This window comes from Helianthus annuus, chromosome 11 (assembly GCF_002127325.2).
Source record: "Helianthus annuus cultivar XRQ/B chromosome 11, HanXRQr2.0-SUNRISE, whole genome shotgun sequence".
Taxonomy (NCBI): Eukaryota; Viridiplantae; Streptophyta; class Magnoliopsida; order Asterales; family Asteraceae; genus Helianthus; species Helianthus annuus.
In genome coordinates, this window is record NC_035443.2 from 180,711,760 (window position 1) to 180,732,061 (window position 20,302).

General features: G+C 34.0%; 1 protein-coding gene across 4 annotated transcripts in view; it reads right to left on the reverse strand.

Annotated features, from left to right (window-relative positions):
* Positions 1-20,302, reverse strand: part of LOC110942571 — a 40,550-nt gene that overhangs the window by 2,919 nt on the left and 17,329 nt on the right. Inside the window, exons 1-6 of one of the 4 annotated variants that reach the window (XM_022184346.2) lie at positions 6,634-6,824; positions 5,383-6,496; positions 5,216-5,266; positions 2,822-3,817; positions 847-1,749; positions 63-212 (exon numbers count right to left, since the gene is read on the reverse strand). In XM_022184346.2, coding sequence (XP_022040038.1) covers positions 63-212; positions 847-1,749; positions 2,822-3,817; positions 5,216-5,266; positions 5,383-6,303 — 3,021 coding nt within the window. In that variant the 5' untranslated portion in view covers positions 6,304-6,496; positions 6,634-6,824. Of the gene's footprint in view, positions 1-62; positions 213-846; positions 1,765-2,821; positions 3,818-5,215; positions 5,267-5,382; positions 6,826-20,302 lie in introns of those variants that run through there. The other 3 variants (XM_035980339.1, XM_035980340.1, XM_022184360.2) reach the window with 3 other exon arrangements.

A 20,302-nucleotide genomic window follows, 5' to 3' on the forward strand; every position in this document is an offset into this window, starting at 1 on the left:
CATTCACACAAATAATTTAAGTGAAATTGATAATTTTCAGTGACATATGAGGAGTAAGTTACCACTTTATCGCCTTGAAGGAGGATTCCTTTGGAGAACATATCGTAGAGACCCTTTTTCGTTATTTGCTTGTAGATTTGTGGATTTTTTGACACCTGGATGATTTCTTTGTAGTCTATAGGCAGCTTGGGCTCCCATATTTCATAATCCTCCTATACATTTAATAATTAAACAATCACAAAATTTTTATTTAATATGTTACTGATTTTCATTTTAATTAATACGTGAGACATTTCTTTTTTCCTTGAAAAGCAAAATAAAAATACACAACAAAAATTGATTTCAGGTACAGAATAGCACATGACAACTTATCTCAAAACCTGATTTTATCTTCACCTTTTCAAGAAATATTATTTCAGGTTTATACATTTCTTTAAAATAGTTTTCTTAACAACAGGGCCGGTTTTGGGCCCGGCAAACCCGTGCCGACACCCGAGGCCCAAAATTTCAAAGGGCCCGAAAAATATTTATAAGCTTGTATATATTTATTAAATTATATATTTAGTATATTCATCCGTTTAATATGCAAAAAAACATTGGTGGTGTAGTGGCAAAAAGCATCTTAAAATATTGCAAAGGTCTTAAGTTTGAATCTTTACTCCATCATTAAGGGGGTTTTTTTTCTTTCTTTCTTTTTTTGTAATTCATTTACCCTTAACCATAATTTTGGGCCCAATTCTTTTTGTCGCCCGAGGCCTAAATTATTTCAAGAGTTTTCGGGGACAGCTCTGCTTACAAATGTACTTGAAGCAAGAATCTAGCTCAAATAGATGTATGAAAACTTACTTGGAATTCCAATGCCTTTTGAAGCTGTATTATTATTTGGTCTATAGTTGGCCGCTTAAACCCGTCAACCTGTAGGCATTGAATGGCAATCATTTGAAGTGTAGTCAATGATTGTGGTGTAATTTGTTCCTTTATACCCTCAAATATCATCTCATCAAGGTCTCCTTTTTCATTGTAGTGTTTTACAAATAAAGGGCCTAATGATTGAGAGTGATGCTTACATCCCTCTGCCCACGCCAATCTCCCACACAACATCTCACATAAAATCACACCTAATGAGTATATATCCGAGGGTTGTGTTAAGAAATCGTGTGGTTCATACTCCGGGTCAATGTACCCCAACGAGAAGCAAGCATTATCATCCAAATGTTGAGCTCTTTCAAAAACTTTGGTGGAGAACTCCAAATTAGAAATTTTAGCATTCCAATCAGCATCAAGTAGAATGCTACCACTTCTAATGTCCCTATGCACCATCAAATCCTGTTGCTGATCTACACCACCTTCATGAAGAAATTTCAAGCCAGTTGCAGCATCAATGCATATCTTGAGGCGTTTCATCCACGTAAGAGTCGGATTGTCCAAATGTTTAGCGAGACTTCCATTACAGGCATGCTCGTAAACGATGATTTTTTCCTTCATTTCGTTACAGTAACCTACAAGACCAATGATGTTCTCATGTTTACATTTGAGAAGAGTTTCAAACTCCTTCAGAAACTGAATATATCCTTGATGATACTTTTCATCCCACCGCTTTACAACAACGCGGGTACATGCAAAAGCATGATCAACTTCTCCTTCATAAAGCTTCCAAAATCTTCCTTCTCCAATGCAATTGCAATCACTGAAGTTTTGTGTGCCCAGTTTTATGGCTTTAAGTGATATATGTAGGTTGTCCTTGTTTTTCTGTGAATCATGGCACTTAAAAAATCAACTTTGTAATTTCTAAAATTTACGTACAATTGCAGTATGCAACAACTGTATTAAAAAATTTACTTGCTGGTAATTGAAGCACTGATACTACATTAAAAAAATTAAAAAGAAAAATTATGTATGTGTGTAAGGACATTGGTTTAATAATTTAAAAAGAAATGACGAAACCTATAACACATCCTACTCCACTCTCTCCCTCATTTTTATTATTTTCTAAATTGTATTTAAATTCCCCGTTATCTTTCCCTTCCTTTTAATATTTTTTCCATAATCTTTTTAACACTTTACATACAAGGAACACACGAACACGAAATACAAATATTTGCTAAGATTTCAAACCATTTATAGTATACCCCGCCTGCGTTGCGGGGCGGAAGGCCGAATATTACTCAACCAATTAAAAAAACATCATACTAGTTTTGCTATAAAAAAAGCTAAAACGATGGCAAGATTGTAATTTTGAACCGGGGGCAAAATTGTAATTTTCATGACCAAAGAGAGAGTGCTAACCTGACATGAATAAAAAGTATATCAAGTCAACCAATTAAAACAAAACACTTTCATAGTTTTGCAAAAAAAAAAAAAAAAACGATGGTAAGACTGTAATTTTGAATTGGGGTAAAATTGTAATTTGTCAAAAGCTAAAACGATGGCAAAATCGTAATTTTAAACCGGGGGCAAAATCGTGATTTTGAACATGGGGCAAATTCGTAATTTTAAACTAGGGGTAAAATCGTAATTTGTGTGGGCCAATAGGGGATGGCACTATTCCCCGCCATTGTGATTGTATATTAGTATCATATGTTCTTTTATGTATTTAGATTGAACTCATATCATCAAGTTTCAAGTTCTATGTCTACAGTTAAGCAAATACAAGAACTCACAATAAAATTAAGGTATGAATTATGAATTAATGGTTTTATATAAGGTTTGTAACATAACGTTTTTGAGTTTGTGCTTTATACCTTAAAAACTAACGTGAATGTAGATCATACTTTAACTATTTAACAACTAAGGAAGTTACATTTTGAAATAGATTACTTACTTGAAAATTCAATGCTTTTTCAAGTTCTTTGATGATGACTTCCATAGTTGGACGCCCGGATTGAGTTTCTGCCAAACATTGATGTGCAATTTTAGAGAATGTTTCTAGAGAATCTTGGTTGACACCCCCTTTTAGCATAGAAATGATTTCATCAGCTTCCATTAATTTTGGATCTACCATTTCCTTAAATGTTCCATCGTTGAAGCGTTGTCGAGCTACTGATGGAAGCCCTCTCCCACCATATATTTCATCATATGCCAACCTTCCACACAAAACTTCAAATAGAACTACTCCGAAAGAGTAGATATCTGATTCCTTTTTCAGTTTACCAGTATTCTTGTATTCTGGATCTAGGTACACTTCTGTACCAGCAATATTGTTGGTAATAAGGGTGGTACCTTGTTGAGTTGCACGTTGTAATTTGGAGAGCCCAAAGTCAGCAATCTTTGCCACCCAATTATCATCCAATAAGATGTTTGCACTCTTAATATCTCGATGTATTATCATTGGTTTGCCCTCTATATGGGTGTGAAGATAATTTAAGCCATGTGCTATATCAAGGCATATTTGTAAACGCTGGGCCCAAAGAAGATTATTCAGGCCATCCATGTTTCCCAAATAATCATCAAGACTTCCCTTAGCAACATACTCGTAAACGAGAATCAGCTCACGTCCTTCGTCACAGAATCCTAGAAGAGAGACGATATTCGGATGCTTACAATTACTAAGCGTTTCAATTTCTGAAACAAACCCTTGTTCTCCTTGTGCGTCTACTCTATTATGAAGGCGCTTAATAGCTACACAGCTATGTTTCTTACGAAATTCACCTTTATTCTTCTCTTCAATTTTCAGAGAATTCATGCCATCAAAATGGTCCAGTTCTGCTTTGTACACCATACCATATCCACCCGATCCAATGCAGCACGTTTCGGAAAATTTATCTGTGGCCAACTCTATATCAGTCAACCGAAGTCTCAAGTGATCCAAGCTTTTCCCCTGCAATATTACGTGTTAACAGAAAAGCATAAATGCACCTAAATATTACATTACTCATGAAATATATAGAAAAGCAAAGGGGGGCCCAAATATTACATTAAGGGTTAGAAGAGAAGCAGAGAGATGCACCATATAACTTTATTAAAATGTTCCTTTATATAATCAAAAGTTACTAGAGACAAAGCCCAAAATAACTTCTAAATTGTTCAGTTTTTATAGTTGTATAAAGTAAAACACCAAGTGAAAACAGAATCCGTGTGGAAATGAAACTGTTTGGTTTGATATATGATTTCACATGGAACTTGGAAGGTCACTGACGTACAACATAAAACTAGCTTGCTTTTCATAAAAGCCTCAATGATAAACAAGTAGTTACCTAACTTAAGAAACTATCGTATACATTACCACTTCATGTATTTACATTTTAACCCTTTGATTTAGACTTTATCTAGCTTTCTCTTATAGTGATGAAGACTGCTTAATAATATTTATCAAAATCACGAAAGCACATCTTAGCTACAAACATGCATACATATATATATATATATATATATATATATATATATATATATATATATATATATGCATACATATATATATATATATATATATATATATATATATATATATATATATATATATATATATATATATATATATATATATATATATATATATATATATATATATATATATATATATATATATATATATATATATATATATATATATAGGGGAATGCTAAAATGAGAACCACCTCGAGTTGTAAGAACCGTGAGAACTACACCGTAGGGGGCGCGGTGGACCAAATTTTTTTTTCATGGACGTAGATGCATGTATATAAACACCATTTGTAAAAAAAATCCAAAAAAAAATTGTCGTGTGTGTAGTTTTGAGCGCCACAAGTTTGTGTTTAAGGGACCCGTAAATCTGGTCGGAAAATTTACGGGTCCTGTAAACACAAACTTGTGTTGCTCAAAACTACACCCACGACATTTTTTTTTGAATTTTTTTTACAAATATTGTTTTTATACATGCATCTACGTTTCTGAAAAAAAAAAATTTGGTCCACCAAGGCCCGGATCAAAAAGTTCTCGCGGTTCTTACAACTCGAGGTGGTTCTTATTTTAGCGCAATTCTCTATATATATATATATATATATATATATATATATATATATATATATATATTATATATATATATATATATATATATATATATAGAGATAGACGTGTGTGCGCGCGCGTGGTATTCTAAAAACATATATGAAAAGTTAAAAAAAAAAACATTTTGTGTACATAAAGGTAACTTTAGTTAAATATCATGCTTGCAACATTGGTCTGGGGTACCTATAATTTACCACAATCATTATAATCAAAATGGAAATCATTATCTTACCTTGAAGTGGTTGGATGTTGTACCTTCAACTGCTGCAACCGTTGATTGTTCCTTCATTGTGAATAATCGCAAAAATGAAAATTAGTAAACTAATAGAATTATAGATTATTGGTTCTGACAAAAAATGATGAAAGGTAGAAAAGAAGTCAAAAGATTGATGGTCTTACATATTTGCCTTGAAGTTCCAGTGCTCTCTCAAGTCTTGTGCGTATCGTTTTCATGTCGGGACGCTGTGATCGCTTCTCCTTTATGCAACAATATGCTATTTCAGCGAACATGTTCAATGATTGCAAGTTCATTTGCTTTCGAAGAACAGGATCTATCAAATCATCAAGTTTTCTCTCTTCATAATGTGCTCTAGCCATTCGAGCAAAATACCAATTATCATCGTTTGGAATAGATGCTTCTCTTCCAAACAAGACTTCAAACAACAGGACACCAAAGGAGAAAACGTCTGACTTATGATTCAAACCTCTCGTGTCTTCATATGCCGGGTCCATATAATGCAAGGAGCCATTATACTTACCGGTAAGGTGAAGATGATGCTTTCTAGCTTTAACCGCAAATTTAAAACCATGTAACTTGGGTTCCCAGTTGTGATCTAGTAAAATTTTGGAGCTTCTGATGTTACCATGTATGACATAATGATTTTCTGCTGCATCATAATGAAGGTAACTCAATGCATGTGCAACCCCAACACATATATGCAATCTTCGCATCCAAGTGAGAGTTGGGCTACTAAGATGTTTGTCAAGACTTTCATTGGCCTCATACTTGTTTATGATGATTCCCTCATCTTCCGTACCAGACAACTTATATATAGAAACAATATGTTTGTGCTTGAGATCTTTAAGAACCTCTACCTCGGTAACCAAAATGACACTTTGTGGACATTTCCTAGCAACAATATTGATGGAGTCCCCTTGTTGCAAGAGTAGTTGTCCTTTGTAAACTGTATAAGTCGTACCTTGTGTGAGGAAATTATCATCAGAGAAGTTGTTGGTGGCTAATTCTATCTCTTCTCTTGGGATTTTTAAAGAACGAATATATTCATGATAGGCCATCTCTTGGGTAGATGAAGAAGACATGATGCTTGTGTTGTTGACCAGAGTAGACACCGATGACACCAAAAGATTTATAAGCAGGTGAAGTGAATTTAGGAGAGTAAGAAAAAGGGTTGGGGCAAGTAAGTAAGAGGATTATACAACCGGTCAACGCGCAATGAACTGGTCAAAATAGGTGAACAACAAGTGCTCATAAAATATGCAATTAATCAAGCACCTACCAAAAATCAAACAGAAAAAGATGAAGAAACAACACCTAAATATGTAGAATTAAAACCTGAACCCCGATTTGGTTATTAACTCCTGAAGATCGTGATTGCAAAACGGAAGAAACACGAAATGAAAACGACTAACCTTCACTTTACAACTAAGACGACGATGCAACGGCGCCGTTACTGTCGCAAGTTGTTTTTTTGGTGTGTGTGTGTGTGAGAGACAGAGTTTTGTAGGCACTTCCGATTCCGATTCCGATTCCGAGAGTTTGGTCACACCGTTTAATGCTTTTCTAGTTTTCTTTCAGCTTCTTATTCTTATGTGGGTAGTGGGTAGGTGGAGAATAAGATATTCACCGAAAGCGTGTTGCTTCCACCACCCCACTTCTTATTGATTAATTCCACTTTATTAATTAATTATAAAAAAAAATTCCTAATTGATAACACTCATAATTTTTTGTTTAAATCACACCACTCCAAACTTTTAACTTATTTCCTACAATATTCCCAAACTAACTGAACACTAACCCAGTTACTTATTTGCTGATGTGGAACTTGTATGGTGACGTGGTTGTTTTGATAACGTGGCATCTGATTTGTCTTTTCTGATGATGTGGTAGCTGACGTGCCTTTTTGATGACGTGATACTGGTTTGGTGACGCGGCGGCTGATGTCAGCAAATTGAGTTAGTTTGGGAGTGGTGTAGTAAAATAAGTTGAAAGTTGGGGGTGGTGTGATACAAATCGCAAGTTGAGAGTGTTATCGGCTAATTGGTGAAAGTTGTGGTTATTTAAATCTAGGAAAATTGGTATTTAATAAACCAACCATTAACCAGTTGGTAAATAATAATCCAACCTATAGAATTGGTATATAATAATCCTACCTATCAACATGTTGGTACTCAATGAACTTCCGTTAATTTTTTTTAACTGAAGTTAGTTTTTAAGTTTTATTTATTACACAAACAGTCCCTGTAATTGTAATTTACTAGTTTTAACTATTTTATAAACCTCAAATCGAGGAATAGGGGGATTTTCGAGTGGTTTTTTTGTTTCATAAAATAGTTAAAACTAGTAAATTACAACTACAGGGACTGTTTGTGTAATAAATAAAACTTAAAAACTAACTTCAGTTAAAAAAAATTAATGGAAGTTCATTGAGTACCAACATATTGATAGGTATGATTATTATATACCAATTCTGTAGGTTGGATTATTATTTACCAATTGGGTAAAGGTTGGTTTATTAAATACCAATTTTCCTTAAATCTAATATCCCTTATTAATTTAACTAAGTTATTCTCATGTACCTTATAATCATCTTACAATTCTCTGTTGATATGTGATTTATTTTTGAAAATTTTGATAATATGGACCGCATGTTGGCAAAAAGTAACTGGGTTAATTTTTAGTTATTTATTTGGGATCGATCGCTTAAGGAAAATATATTCAAAGTTGGGATTATTGGTAAACATTTTCTAAGTTGGGATTAATCCACACCAATAAGTCAAAGTTGAGATCATTAAAATTGAATTTTCCTTATAATTAAATTGTTTAAAGTTTATTTTGTGGTGTGTTCTTAAATTTATATTATTAAATTGAGCAAAGTTTATGTACCATTTAGATTTCGGGTTGTTGCCCCCAAGTCCCAACCCTTCAAGACACTGCCTCTTGAACACTACCCTCCAACACGCTAGGGGTGGTAACAAGGGGCGCATAACCTTGACCCTCGTCATTTTTTCCGCTATATGATTTGAACTTCCAACCTTTTGGTTGTAGAATACATCACTTAAAACTCTACAACATGACGCGTAAAACTAAATTACATAACAAGATAAAATCCAAACACAAGCTGTATAAAATGTTATTTACAAAGACATCTATGCATCTACAGAGAAAACAATGTTATCAAAGTCAAGTAAAACCAGATCTTTCGGTCAAAATAAGTAAAATACCTCGATGATCGGATGCCGTTTTGTCAAGATAAACGAACCCTTTAACACCCGAAACCAGTCATCATACAATGTTATCATGAAACAAATAATCATCATGATCTAAATCACACGTAGTCCCCGCAAAAGCTTTACTGTTAATCTCTCTACCAAATCTCGAAACATAATGAAGTCCCAAAACAAGATCCGTAATCGCATCTTCACTTTTTTCTTGATCTGCATAATGCAAAGTATTCACCAAAAGCACAGTTCCTCCAGAACCCATCATCTGCTTCTCAAAATTCCTCTCAGAATGCCATTCGATCATGTTTTGAGCGAGCGGTACCAACCATTCGAGTGTTATTTGCATCGACGAACTCCAATCGTATGCAACATCGCGATTATAATCGTTCTTAGACTCAAAACTAAGTTTTTCTCTAAGTGACTTCTTGATACTTGTGGTTAACATGTGATATAAATCTTCACGTGACTCGGGGCTGATGAAGTGAGGCGATATAGCTAATCGCTCGATAAATATGATTACGTTTGCGTAATGAAGAGCTAAAGCCGCATCACCAAGTGTCGGTTTTCTACCGTTTTGACACTTTGATAATCCTTTATGGGGAATTAATACGATGTTAACAGCGTTTTCAATTGTCGTGTTGACTTTTGGCGAGTCAAGATCAGGTGTCATGCATTTTTTCAAAAGTCCAATTTGAGTCAAACTTTTTGTCATCACTGGCGTTTGGGTCCCACAAAAAACACTTGAACGATGGTGCATATGAAGACTCTTTCTTTGTTTGTATCCGAGATTCGATAATGATCTATGAATCGAGTTTTTAGCCGGATAACTCGAAAGGGCAGAAATGGAAGTACTGCGAATCAAACGTCGTCCATCGTGGAAATCGTTTACTCCCGGGGTAACGAACTTGGTTGAAATTCCGAAAACAACCTTCACCCGTTCGACTATTGTGAAAAGTGATCTTAACAGTAACCTACCTGAAAGTGTAGTCATACGTACGAACCCATGCAGACATTTCTCGCAAACCGTTGACTTCTTCGTGTTGTCACGCGACTTTCTTCTCAAATTCATTTAACTTCATTTGATTTGAGTTGTTATCTTGCAATCGTTTTAAACCATTCTCGAACCGCAGCGAATCTCTTCATTTTGTTAACCCGTTTCTCCATTTTCTTTAACTTATACTCCCACCCGCACCAATTACCGTCAACCTTGATCGGATTATCGAAAACATGATCAAGATTACGATAAACCGGATCCGTGCACTTTTTCCCGAGCCGAGAAACACCTTTCGCAACACATTTAATGTTGTCAATGATCTCGATTAACACATGCACCTTGAGATAATCGTGATTATTGGAAACGAGATTTCGAGTGCCGAGTGAAGTCGTGAGTTCTTCGTGTAATATTGACATCTGTTTATCGCTTAAAACCTGCCATAGGAATTGAAGTTTGAACTCGCACTCCCCTTATTATTTGCAATATTTTCTTTTGGTATATATAATAAATCTTGTACTCCCAATCCAAAAACCAAAACTGATCAATACACTAGACCCACAAATAAAGTTATTAGACCCGGTCTATACTATGATATTATTCAGCCCAAAACTAAATTAAAGAAGCCTAAAACTTGTTATCTACTAGGCCCACGTAAGCAATTTATCACCAGCCCACTTCTCGACATCAGAGTTGATAAATACAAAACTTTGTTAAATAAAGACTTTTCTAATTTTTATATTTTTTTTTCTATCAACCTAACAACCGAAGATGTCATTAGACACAACTGGTCCCCATCAATCCAGCTAAAATTGTAACAAATCATCCAAACACGTGGCCTGAATCAACTTGATAATCCAAACAAGTAGTGATCACAAAATTCCAAAGAAAAACAATAATCCAATATCTTTGGCATTGAAATTTTAATTAAATCTGGTTTTTAAATGGGCCCACCGCCCATGTGATCACAAGATAACAAACAGAGGGTGTGATAGGGTTTTAATTTTCGAGTATTTTCAATATCTGGGTCGGGTTCAGGTCCAAGTATTGGCCAGGAAAATCAATATCCTGTGTACCCGGGTTCGGGTTTCCTATATCCGGGTATTAGAATACCCTATTTTCGGGTTTGGGGTATTAAAATACAATATAATCATCCACCCCGGGTGAGCTCTCTCGAGGTGGTGGCTCACAAATGGCCTCCTAACAAGTGAGGTTTAATGTCTTAAATATAGCCCCTAAAGCCTTGTCCTCCAAGCAAGCCGTCCCTTGCTTGGAAAACCTACCAAAATCGCTAAAACACACGACTATCGCAACTAATAACGTAAAACGCGACAGCCATCGTGGGCCGCGTAGGCTTACTCCAAAGCTGTCACGGGGCGCGACAGCCCCCATTTGCAGCCTTTCTGATTTCTTTTATTGTTTGAACAATGGAACTTATAATTAACCAATTTTGGGATGTCAAAACTAACCATTTACGTGGTTTTGACCACAGGTGATTGCACCCTATTCAAATAATACGTCGTTAATCTAAAGTCGTCGTAATTGATAGCATCACTCTCTAATTTGACCCAACAATCTCTTCATTTTTTTTACCTGTTTCTCCATTTTCTTCAACTTATACTCCCACCCGCACCAATTACCATCAATCTCGATTTGATTATCAAATACATGATCAAGATTACGATAAACCAGATCTGTGCACTTTTTCCCAGCCTATAAATAGCTTTTGCAACACATTTGATGTTGTCAACGATCTCCATTAACGCAAGCTCCATGAGATAATCGTGATTATTGGAAACAAGATTTCGAGTGCCGAGTGAATTAGTGAGTTCTTCTGGTAATTTAGATATTTGTTTATCGCTTAAAACCTGCCATAATCTCGCGACTTCGAATGACATGATTCCGATGATGGGTTTTTTCAGGGTTTAAAGTTGCGGGCATGATTCTTTCATTCTTAAAATAATGGTTCATGTGTATAAACCTGTCTCTAATCCTGCTATAGAAACAATAAGATGCCATAGGTGGAGACAAACATTTTAATTATAATCAAAGGCTAAAGTTGATGCAGTTTGTTACAGACCTTGATGATAAGCATCAACCTGTAAGACAAACATTTTAAATGTTGGGTTTATTCGGTTGTTTTGCAGCTTAATGAGTCAACTGGGTCAGCAACTTAACGGGTCAACTGGGCCAGTAGTTAGGGTGTTTTTAACATGTTTATTCTATGGTTTGTTTAGTAAAGTGGTGGGCTTTTAGTCGTGGATCATGATTTCAGATTTGTAGGGCTACTTAATTCACTGGTTTCATTCAGTTGTAATTGTAATTTTACTTCCAATCAGTGAAAAGAATCGATCACATTGTTTGATCAATCGCTGCTGAATTTCTGGTTTGTTCAATTTTGCAATCAAGGTAGACCTGGCAAACGGGTCGGGTCAATTAAAAAGGGGTTGTTTTGGTTTGGGTCAAAACGGATTCGGGTCGAAACGGGTTTAGGGTCAGAACGGGTTTCGGGTCAGGTCGGTTCAGGTTAGTTAAAAAAATGTTTTTTAAAGAGATTGTACATCAAGGGGTAATTTTGTCCGGTTAAAACAGATCCAGATTGGTTCGGGTCGGGACGCGTTCAGGTCAAAAAAGTGCATGAGCTGTTTTTATCTTCAAGTTTTCCGTCACCCACTCCTCAATCCAACCAATATTCAAACGTCAACATTTAGCTTTCATCCAAAATTTATGAATTGTATTCCGTAATTTTCATTGAACTTTCATCAAACATCTGATGGGAGTTCCATTGGTACACTCCACAATCAAGATTGAAGAACGCTTAGGCTAGACGGTATGGTCCCGTCCTCCATCCCGACGCCGGCGTCACCCCATCCCCCATCTTCATCCCGTCCCCGTCCTCTCCGTCTTCTTCTCGACGTCCAGGAGGATCCAAAACAGGTGGGCCCCTTTCTTTCTTCTCGGCGCCGGCTCCGACCCGACCCAACCCCCCCCCCCCCCCCCCCGTCTTCATCCCGTCACCATACCCAGCAGAAGAACAATCGATTGGAGAATAGTTGATAAAAAAAAGAATTACGTGAGCTCATACAGATCGATCTAAATGATTGGCTAGTGAACGAACTGTAGAAGAACGATGTAGAAGACGATTCTGGCTAGTGATTTCTTTTAGACGCGATTTCGGAGATGATTGGGCGATTGGTATTGTTTGAATGTTCGACGCAGGAAATTTCAATTTAGAGGACCAACCCGTTCAGTCCTAATTTTTTCTTCTACCCATTTTCACCCGTTTCTTTTTACTTGACCCGTATTAACCCGTTCCATCTTTTCCCTCTTTTTTATTTTGACCCAGTTTGACCCTTCAAAGATAACATTAAACCCAAAATGACCCGGGAGGTTATTATTATGACCCAAAATAAGCTATATGGGTTATTTTTGCCAGCCCAAGTGATAAGCAATTTTAACAAGAGAAACATGAAACTTCATTCATACTTCTCGACTTCTTGTCAATAGATTACAAGTACAACTGTCCTGTTTATCATCAATGCTTCAATCATACTTCTTGTCAAACCACCTATTTTACCATTAACCTTTAACCAACAATTTTTTACCGAAATAATTTACTAAATCAACATTCAGGGTGTCTGGAGCCTGGACAATCCTTCAGCCATACCATTCTTGACGGGTGTTCGTTCACACTGGCACTGCCACATCAGCACCAAGCATATGATTATGTTCTTTAAACGGATCTGCCTACCGAGCTGCTTCCGGTGAAGACTAAGATAAGGCTGAAATTGTCTGGTACGAACTTAGATCGGACGAAACTTGATGCCACGTACAATAAGGCCCGACATAGTCCCTTCATAAGTTATGAGTTTCAGATTAACAAAAAGATGATCATCTTTAAGCTCATAATTTGAGTTGAATTTCCACACAATAACCTCCATCCATCCATCTTTTCTCTGTCTTGGAACCCAATCAGTATCGCGCACATTCCAGGGGTTTGGGTATCTAAAATAAAGAATTCCCGTCTCTTTGCTTCTCCAGTTGAATAAATCTCGTACTATGACCGGACCATGCAACCCACGACACTTCTCTGAAAGCTTGAACACAAGGTAGCACGCATATTGGTTGTTTGGTGACAACATTTGACTTCTAATCTTGCACTTGATGTGCAATATTTGTTGTCGTGAACACTCAACCACGTCAGTAAATCTGCATGTATGACATATCGTATAATTATATACTATTTGAAGATGCACTCAAACATATAAAACTTTAAAATTAATAAAACTTTACCATTTCAGTTTAAAAACTTTTATAACACTCAACCACGTCAGTAAATCTGCATGTATGACATATCGTATAATTATATACTATTTGAAGATGCACTCAAACATATAAAACTTTAAAATTAATAAAACTTTACCATTTCAGTTTAAAAACTTTTATAACACTTTTGACCGTTTTAGTTATATAAACATTAAACATTTTATTCTTTGATAAATTCTTAAAAAACTTTGAATCTGTTAGCTTTTTTATAAACTTATACAATAAAACTAAATGATTATCAGAAACAAATATGAAGAAAAAGAGAACAAACCCGGATTGGATTGATAGCATATCTTCATTTGCAGAAAGCAACTCATCTTTCTTTTTCTGTATTTGACATAACGAGAACGAAATCGTGTGATCTTTCTTTTCCTTCATCGGATTTGGCAAGAACCACAACTGTTTGATCAAATATTAAGACTTACTTTAAAATACAAAAAAAAAAAACACAAAAAAGAATAATCTTATTCTACAATACAGACTCTTCTTAAAAAAGTTTCATCATAATTAGGTGGAAATTATCACACCTTATTCGCCTCCGATTTTGATTTCAAGGCTTGATGGTCTTCCGTTAACTTTTCAATTTCTTCATGTTTTACCTGCATAATTAAGACAAAATTGAAAACGTTTAATTGATAGAACAATATATAATGGGAGCCAGAGGGTAATTTGAAACTTGCATTGTCAATTGCTTGAAACTGAATGCCTTCAACGTAGATGGAATCACTTCCACAATAGCATCGTGAAAAGCTTTCTAGTAGAACCTCAAAATCAGTATCTTTTTTGTGATTCAAGAATTGAAATAATTCAATCATCATCCACCCATCTTCTCTCCATGTTGCGAAATATGCCTTCAAGCTTTCGTTCCCCATTTTGTACTTTAGGTTCACATACAACCGTTTAGCTTGAGATTTTCTTGGACCGCTAAATCTAAAGATGAGATGAACTTTATAATTGACACTTGGAGATAAATATTGTGTTCTTATCTTGATCTGAATATTCAGATTCGAAATATAAAACATCTTTGCTACTTTCGGAAACCTGCTTCAAGCATTGAATGGGTTAGGTATGTTAATCATTTTTGTTAAATAAAAGAATGGTTTCAAGATGTTTGTCATTTATAAAACTGAAAAAAGATTATCATACAAAATGCACAAGTGAATGAGAGAGGGACCTTGATTCTGGAAGAGATCGCCATTTAGGTAACAAATAGTTATATGAAAATCTTTTTGCTGATATCATTTCATTTCTTTCTTTGTTACTTCCGAGTGAAAACAACTGTTACACAAAAAAAAAAAAAAATAAGAAAAAGAACTTAAAAGCCCTTGCACGAGTTATGAAATCGTGAAGTATTTGTAATTAATAAACCATTCACACAAGATGATGGTTAAGTGAAATGAAATACGAGGAGTGGGTTACCACTTTGCCATCTTGTAGGAGGATTCCTTTAGAGAACATATTGTAGAGATCCTTTTTCGATTTGTGCTTGTAGATTTGTGGGGTTTTCGACACCTGGATTATTTCTTTGTAGTCTATAGGCAGCTTGGGCTCCCATATTTCATAATCCTCCTATACATTTCATAATTAAACAATCAAAGAAAGTTCATTTAATATGTTATTGGTTTTCATTCTGATACGTGATACATTTTTTACACAATAAAAGTTGATTTCAGGTACAAATAGCACGTTCACCTTTTAAGAAATATTATTTCTTAATCGTTACTTGCATTGAATTTTTCTTGAGGTTCAACAATTGATATTTTTTTTTCTTGCTTTTATTTCTTGATGTGCTTATACAGTTCTTTAAAATAGTTTTCTTACAAATGTACTTGAAGCAGGAAGCCAACTAAAATAGATGTATGAAAACTTACCTGAAATTCCAATGCCTTTTGAAGCTGTATTATTATTTGGTCTATTGTTGGCCGCTCTTTCCAGTTAACATGTACGCAATGAATGGCAATCATTTGAAATGTAGTCAATGATTCCGGGGTAATTTGTTCCTTTATACCCTCAAATATCATCTTGTCAAGATTTCCATCTACATTGTAGTGTCTTACAGCCAAAGGACCTAACGATTGAGAGTGATTCTCACATCCATCTGTCCATGCCAATCTCCCGCACAACATCTCAAATAAAAGCACACCTAATGAGTAGATATCCGAGGATTGTGATAAATAACGGTCTGTTTCGTAGCATGGGTCAATGTATCCCAACGAGTTGCCAGCATTATTATTTAAATGTTCAGATCCGAGGGTAACCAATGCATTGTTGGAGAACTCCAAATTAGAAATTTTAGGATTCCAATCACCATCAAGTAGAATGCTACCACTTCTAATGTCCCTATGCACCATCAAATCCTCTTTCTCTACACCGCCTTCATGAAAAAAATTCAATCCAGTTGTAACATCGATGCATATCTGGAGGCGTTTCATCCACGTAAGACTAGGATTGTCCAGATGTTTATCGAGACTTCCATTACCGGCATGCTCGTAAACGATGATTTTTTCATTCATTTCGCTACAGTAGCCTACAAGACCAATGATGTTCTTGTGTTTATATTTGAGAAGAGCTTCAAACTCCGTCAAAAACTGAATATGTCCTTGATGATACTTTTCATCCCAACGCTTTACTACAACACGGGTAGATGCGTAAGCATGCTCAACTTCTCCTTCATAAAGCTTCCAAAATCTTTCTTCTCCAATGCAATTGCAATCACGAAAGTATTTCGTGCCCAATTTTATGGCTTGAAGTGATATATGTAAGTTGTCTTTGTTTTTCTGTGAATCATGGCACTTAAAAAAATCAACTTCGTATTTAAAAAACAAATTCGTATTAAAAAGATTTAATGATTAAAAAAATCAACTTCGTATGAAAGATTTGTATTTAAAAGTTTGCCTGATGGTAATTAAAGCGCTGATACTACATTAAAAATATTAAAAAGAAAAAAACTAATCTATGTGTATAAGCAAATTGGATTTAATGATTAAACCATCTATCTTACTCAAAGACGAAAAGGAATATATATACACTAGGTTAGTTCCCCGTGTGTTATACGGGTTGAACAATTTAAACTATATAGTATAAATATTTTCTGTAAATGCAAAAGAAAGACAGGGACATTTACATACCATATTGACATAAATGAGTTAATATAAATGTAACCCATCAACTCGTACATATTAATTAATGTCGTAGAGTTCGATAAGACGGCTCTAATGTCGGTTGAATGAGGTCAGTTAGAGTCTATTTGATACCCTTTGTACGACTTCTTATTTTTTGAATCTTTGTATTTGATTCTAAACCTATTATTAATATTATTGATAATAATTTTAGTTATATATATCAATAATATGTTTTATATATATATATCAATAATATATTTAGTATAACATATTAATATTATTATGAATTTCGAAACTTGTTTAGCTATGATTTAAGATTCTATTGAAGTTTTAGTTTAACAATAGGTTATTAATAATAAGAATTTGTATTAGATTAGATTGTTAGTTCCCCCTGTGTTACACGGATTGGACAATTTAAACTATATAGTATAGATATTTCTTGTCAATGCGAAAAAAAGACAGAGACATTTACATACCATATTGACATAAATAAGTTAATATAAATGTAACCCATCAACTCGTACATATTAATTAATGTCGTAGAGTTCGATAAAACGGCTCTAAGGTCGGTTGAATGAGGTCAGTCAGAGTCTATTTGATACCCTTTGTACGACTTCTTTTTTTTTTGAATCTTTGTGTTTGATTCTAAACCTATTATTAATATTATTGATAATAATTTTAGTTATATATATCAATAATATATTTAGTCTAACATATTAATATTACTATGAATTTCGAAACTTGTTTAGCTAGGATTTATGATTCTATTGAAGTTTTAGTTTAACAATAGGTTATTGAATTAATAATAAGAATTTTATTAGATTAGATTAAATATTATTATTATTTGTATTAGATTAGATTAAATATTATTATTATTAGTATTATTAATAATTTTAATCAATTAAATGAGAGAATGACAAGTGTCCAAAACAGGTTTGTTTTATTATATAGTATAGATATGGTTTAATCATTAAATCCAATACTTTTATATATATATATATATAGGGTGGGGTTCTAGAGTGAATACTAGCGTATTTGCGAATTGAGTGAACAAATCCTGGTCATTGATCTACACACGTGTATGGCCAGGATCTCATCATCAAATCGTAAAATACACTAGTGTATTTCAACATCAAATCCTGGCCATTGATCTACACACGTGTATGGCCTGGATTAGTTCACTTTGTTCGCAAGCTACACTAAGTGTTCACTCTTCAACCTCATCCTATATATATATATATATATATATATATATATATATAGGGTAGGGTTCCGCTACAAAGTCAATTTTCCTTCAAAGTGTACAAAGTCTTAAAACACCACAATTTCAGCCATAAAACACACTCAAAACCTACAAATAATATAGTGAAGATCACTAAAACACAATATCCAAACCCTAACATTCCTTAAAAACTTCAAACACACCATCGTACAACTATGAATATAAAACACAATATGACAATCAACATAAAACACACTAATGTTAGCCATTTGTTAATCAAAGCCATATCATTCAAAACACAACACAAAACCCACACATATGGTGTTTTAGTAACCTCCACTATGTTATTTGTGGGTTTTGAGTGTGCTTTATGGTTGACATTATGGTGTTTTATGACTTTTTACCCTTTGTAGGAAAAATGGACTTTGTAGCCAACTCTCACCCTCTATATATATATATAGGGAGCCGTTTACCATGATTTTTTTTACAACTACATGTGTATATTATTAACACATCCGTAAAAAAAAAAAATTAAACGCCCCCCCCCCCCCCCCCGAGGGGGTAGTTTTTTACACCACAAGTTTGGTGAAAAAGAAAAAAGAAAAGAAAAATAAAAACACCAAACTTGTGGTGTAAAAAACTACCCACTCGGGGGGGGGGTTTAATTTTTTTTTTTACGGATGTGTTTATAATATACACATGTAGTTGTAAAAAAAATCATGGTAAACGGCGACCCGGATGGTGTAGTTCTCGCGGTTCTTACAACTCGGGGTGGTTTTCATTCTAGCAGCCCCCTATATATATATATATATATATATATATATATATATATATATATATATATATATATATATATATATATAGGATTAGGTTCAAACGTGAACAAAATCCCAAGAGTGAACTGTATGAACTGATCTGGGCCCTTGATTTTTATGATCTTGAGAAAAGTGAGTAGCATGATGGTAATTATTTGGTTAATTTTTTCCATTTAATTAAATACAAAAAGGGTATATGTGTAATTTCAATCTTAAATTGATTGCATAAATCTCTCACAATCAAGTAATCAATTATCCTATTAAATTGATTGCATAAATCTCTCACAAATCAAATCAAGGATTAGGAAAGATGTAACTTAATTCAATTATTAAAATAACTATTTGTTTAAATGTGATGTACACATGTGTATTCTGATTTGCCCTCTTTTTAATGCGATGTACACATGTGTATATCGTATGTTTTTGTGATATCTCAGAATTTTTTTTGTATTGAATGTTGATATACACCTATGAATTACTGTACAAATATTTACGTTGCTGAGTACATATGTGTACTGTTCTATTTATATCCAAGTACACATGTGTATACCGTTGAAATATGAAGGTTACGTGGATCTTAAAAATCAAAATTTTAATTCTGGTGATAAAATATGAAATAAAAATTAAAATTAAAATATGCTGACTTGTTTGTTTTGAGAATTATCTTATTAATAAATAAACATAATGTGGATAATGAATTTAAATTAGGAAAGATGTAACTTAATTCAATTATTAAAATAATGATTTAAATATATTTTTTTATATAATTACAATCCTACCCTTAACAACTAAAAAGGAAATCAGGGGTCCATATCTGTTCACGCAGTTCACTCTTGGGAGGTTGTTCACGCTGGAACCCTGCCCTATATATATATATATATATATATATATATATATATATATATATATATATATATATATATATATATATATAAGTGTTTCGTACAAAATGTGTTAACGTTAGAAGCGTACGCTATGACAAATTCGAATGTTATAACCCAGAAAGGAAATCTCGCATGTTGTTAAAAAAATAATTTCGCATGTTAAAAAACCAAAATCGCATGTTTTTGAAAAAAAAAAACGAAAATTGCATGTTGATCTTCCATCTCGTACGCAACGTACGTTAAGACAATTTGTACAATAATCGGCCTATATATATATATATTCAAAAATAGTATGAAATTGCAATATGCAACTACTGTATTCTATATATATATATATATATATATATATAGGGGATGGTTCAAATGAAAACCACTTTTATTGTGAAAACTCGAAAACTAACTAAAAAAAGCCTAAAAAACACACAATTTTTTTTTTTCAATTTTTTTTATAAAAATCGCTAGTTTTTATATATAAAAAAACTTTTTTTCAAAAAAAA